The sequence below is a fragment of the Salvelinus sp. IW2-2015 genome, linkage group LG23, assembly GCF_002910315.2.
Source record: "Salvelinus sp. IW2-2015 linkage group LG23, ASM291031v2, whole genome shotgun sequence".
In the NCBI taxonomy this organism is placed as follows: domain Eukaryota; kingdom Metazoa; phylum Chordata; class Actinopteri; order Salmoniformes; family Salmonidae; genus Salvelinus; species Salvelinus sp. IW2-2015.
Window position 1 is genome coordinate 26,390,824 of NC_036863.1, and position 4,018 is coordinate 26,394,841.

The 4,018-nt window shown below is 38.1% G+C and overlaps 1 protein-coding gene across 1 annotated transcript; it reads left to right on the plus strand.

The window, feature by feature from the left end:
- Positions 1 to 456: 456 nt before the first annotated feature.
- LOC111950491 (non-histone chromosomal protein HMG-14) lies at positions 457 to 3,692 on the plus strand. The gene is made up of 6 exons (XM_023968111.2): positions 457 to 645; positions 1,961 to 1,987; positions 2,177 to 2,206; positions 2,296 to 2,331; positions 2,430 to 2,537; positions 2,709 to 3,692. Exons 1-6 carry the CDS (start codon positions 628 to 630, stop codon positions 2,754 to 2,756), a joined length of 267 nt encoding a protein of 88 aa, XP_023823879.1. The 5' UTR covers positions 457 to 627; the 3' UTR covers positions 2,757 to 3,692.
- Positions 3,693 to 4,018: the final 326 nt, after the last annotated feature.

The following is a 4,018-nucleotide window of genomic DNA, read 5'->3' on the forward strand; positions in this document are numbered from 1 at the left end:
AAGCACACACCCCTCTCTTTCTACCCGGTGCTGGGTATTTGTACTGAATATTTTGTATTTTTGCCTAGTGAAGTAGGACTGTTGTCTATATTTGTCTAAAATACATGTATCAAGATAATGCATTGTTGGTAGCCTAATGTTCTGATAATAATGGGTATTGTGTGTAAATTTAGGGAATATCCATATGTGGAGCTTGCAGTTCTAACCTTTTGCAAAAAAAAAGGTATATGGGCAAAACGATATGGAGATAAAWATAAAAATGTGTCATGGTTACCCCCTGATGACTGCTCATCTAAAGACAAATACATATAGATCTGATTGCCATGTAAAATTATCCACACAGGTATCTCGCTATGATTTGAAAATGTGTTGACGGCTCCTAAAGCCAATCAATGGCTACCAGGGGCGGAGAGTAGCTTGTCCGTCAGATTGATGCTATAATGAATTCAATAGGGAGGGAGGGGGAGAATCCAATCCGGTTTGAGCTAGTTTTTGTTCCAATGGAACATTAAGGTTTGCTACGCTGTAATAGAACGTAGTGTTTGAATCTTATACCAACATACAGTATTTTTCTTGCTCCGTTTTGGAACAGTTCCCTCTTTATTTGAACAAATACGCAAAACAGCCATGCCTAAAAGGAGCAAAGTAAGTGGAATATGTTTTATTGGTTGTATATATCCTTTGATAGATAAAACAAATGCATTTATTTTTGCATGTAAAATGTAGCCGCATATCCATGTTTTGTTCCGCTCCGCTGCAACATCGCTGCACTGCTGTGTTCAGTCAGGAGTTTAAAATGTATCGGTCTGTTTTGATTTGGGGAAGTGGCGGGTTTTCTACTTTTTCAAGCTGTGATTTTAGTCTTCGAAAATTGGGACTGGTTACATGTTTGGTGCCTAATATTTACTCTATCAGATCAATTTCAAATTGGGGTTTTGTCACGTCTTCATTGTGGTTGTTTACAAATACATTAACCTATAAAAGGACAAAGAGGTGTAGATCGCTAACTACGTCGTAAGATGGCGATTCTGCAGAAATAAAGTTGGTGACCGATTTTTTTTTACTAGGCAAAGTCTATTGCACATAACATTTCGATTACATTGCATTTACACTTATTGAAATACTGCATCATTAAAATATAACTTAATTGTTGGTAGCATATAATGCTCAACGCACGGTGGGCGGTATGCACATGCAGAAGACTGCTTCTAGGGCGCTTTGAAAAGGGCACGAAGACTTGTGTCATGGCTGCCCTTGTGAGCAAGGCGAGAACTGACGACGTTTTTCTTATTTTGCAATATAAAAGTTCATAGTTACACAACGTAAAATGCGTTAAAGTGCGCTAATGTAACATGCTGCATCGTTAAAATATTTGGTTTAATTACATTTCCGTGTGCCCTTTTGTTGGCTCGAGCCAATTCTGTGTTATGCAATGGCGATTCGTCGACATCACAGAGGCGCTCTTGTTGCTGGGGATTCTAGTAGATTCTGTAACCATTTGGAGAATCGCTGAGGATCTCGGAGTTTGAAATTCGAATGAATGGCGGGAACGCATAGTAGACTGTCTGGTCTGAGTAGCGAGCACAGTCATGTTGCCTGGCAAATCCCATTCATCACGAGTGAATGAATGCGTCGGGAGTAGGCGGAGTCGGTATTCCCCTCTCGGTAGAGATTACAGGCAACATGGTATAGTCATAGGCAATGGYAACATGATCTGAGCAAGTTCACACTATTATCCGTTTATTAGGTAGTTTGTGGGTGATGTAAGTGGAAAAAATAAGCAGTTATAACGAGACTGTGACCATAACACGCTGCAATGCTTTTCCTTACCTCCCTACGCCTTTTTTGGATTACATAATTCCCCTAATACTCTTGGCATTTAAACTGCCCCTCCCCCAGTAAAACCCACCTAACACGGTTGCCCTGCTGAGCTGTCACTAACATTTTATTATTATTATAGGCAAACGCTGATGTTGAGGCAGCAGAGGTGAGTGATAAACATCTTACTCAAATATAATGTGTGTTGTATTTAATCACGGTGATCACTGGTTGTAAGAATTTAAATGTTCAAAATACAATTCCATTGTTCTGCCACCAGGGGTCAGCAGCAACCCATGTCAAACGTTGCTCCCGTTTTATGAGTAAATAATTGGTATTTTCTTTTGAAATATTTCAGCCTAAGAGGAGATCTGAGAGATTGGTAAATGTGAGTAGTACACACCATTATTGACACTTTAATTAAAGATGCACACAAAAACAGAATTTCAGCTAAGAATCACAAATCTTTCATTGCAGAAACCTGCAATTGCAAAGGCAGAACCCAAGCCAAAGGTGAGGAAATGCAGACATTTCAAATGTACATTTAATAGTAAATTAATTGCAATTAAGGACTTACGGTGTCTTATCCCATTAAACATATTTATTTACAGAAGGAGAAGGCAGCACCTAAGCCCAAGAAGGCTAAAGAGGTGAAGAAGACCGAGCCTGAAGAGAAGGAGGTGCCCGCAGAGAATGGAGAAGCCAAAGCTGAGGAAGAGGTAAGGTGCTGCTGGAATATGTAGGCATTTTGTCTTATAAGGACAAGAAAAACACATCAAATTGATAGTTTATGACCTTATACTGTTTTAAACATAAGATATTGAATGTAAATTATAAATAAGTTCTCTCAACTATTGCAACTGTTTTATTCCGTTATGTTTTAATTTTAGGCACCAGAAGAACCTGAACAGAAAGAAGAGGAAGAGGCGGCCGAATAACATCTCTCAAACCACATCTTTTATCAGTGCTCCCTGTACCTCTTTTTCTTGTACAATTCAGGGGTATATTTTTATCGACTATTTTCTAAATGCAGGTTTTTTAGTAGTTTGATTGTAGAAACACATTTTTTTATGAAATAAAAAATACAATTGGAGATGGGGATTTCATTGCATCCCATGTTTTTACATCTCTGGAACAATTACGGTCATTGTAAATGTCAACGGTTTTTATTTTCGATATGGGAGAGGGGTGGGAATGGGACAGGTTACTACACCAAGAACATGCAAGCACGTCGTTTACAGGATCCGGTCAAAACAACAGAGCTTGTCTGAGAGACTAACATTCCATAGGCTATATGAGGGACGGTATATGTAACCTGCATTGTGTGGTGGGGATGAATTAACTCAAGGGGGAACACATTGTTTTATTGTTTATAATGAGGAAAACATTTTAGAATGTTTAAGCTGTGTTCCATATGTTAACTCTTGTACTCATTATGTTTTTCTTTACCATTCTGCTTAATAAACCTATTCCCTAGTACTGGGGTTCCTCCCTATCAGGCCTGTGCATTGGGTGTAATTGGTTGTCTCTGTTCTGTGATAGCATTGCAATAAATTTGTATAGCTGCTATTAAAAGGGGTTTTCAACTTTCTATATGCAGTGTGTAATGGTACATTGTGAGTATGGTAAAAAATGGGATTGTGTTCTTAGCCAAGCTAAAGACGTACATAAGTGTGAAATATACTGGCGATTATGGTTCCTTGGATGCTGAGAAACTGTACATCCATTTGAGCTGTCAAATACACAAACCAGCAGTAGCAATATTCATGTGGGGTTTAGGTATCAAGTACAAGTGTACAGTTCTTTTATCCTTTGTTTATAGATGTATCTGTGTAATGATTGGTATAAACAAACCAATAAAAATTTGGTTGTAATTGTTTTTTTCTCTGTGTGATGGAAATAGACAATGTGTGAGTCCAAATAATCATGTAAAAACGAAATTATTTTAGATGCTACATATTACATATGTAATGCAGTAGCTAAATAATACCAGTTCTGAGATTGACATGGCAGCAGCTAGTATCTGTCCTTGACATGAAAAGAACGTTTTTGGTTATTAGACTCCTGTCAGACTCATTCCATGGGCACATTGTTTTCACTCCACCCTTTTACTTGATTGATCAATTGAGGTGGCTGATTAGTAATAACTCCCCTCACCTTGTTTAGGTTTCAATTGGACACAAATTGAAAGAATAAAACC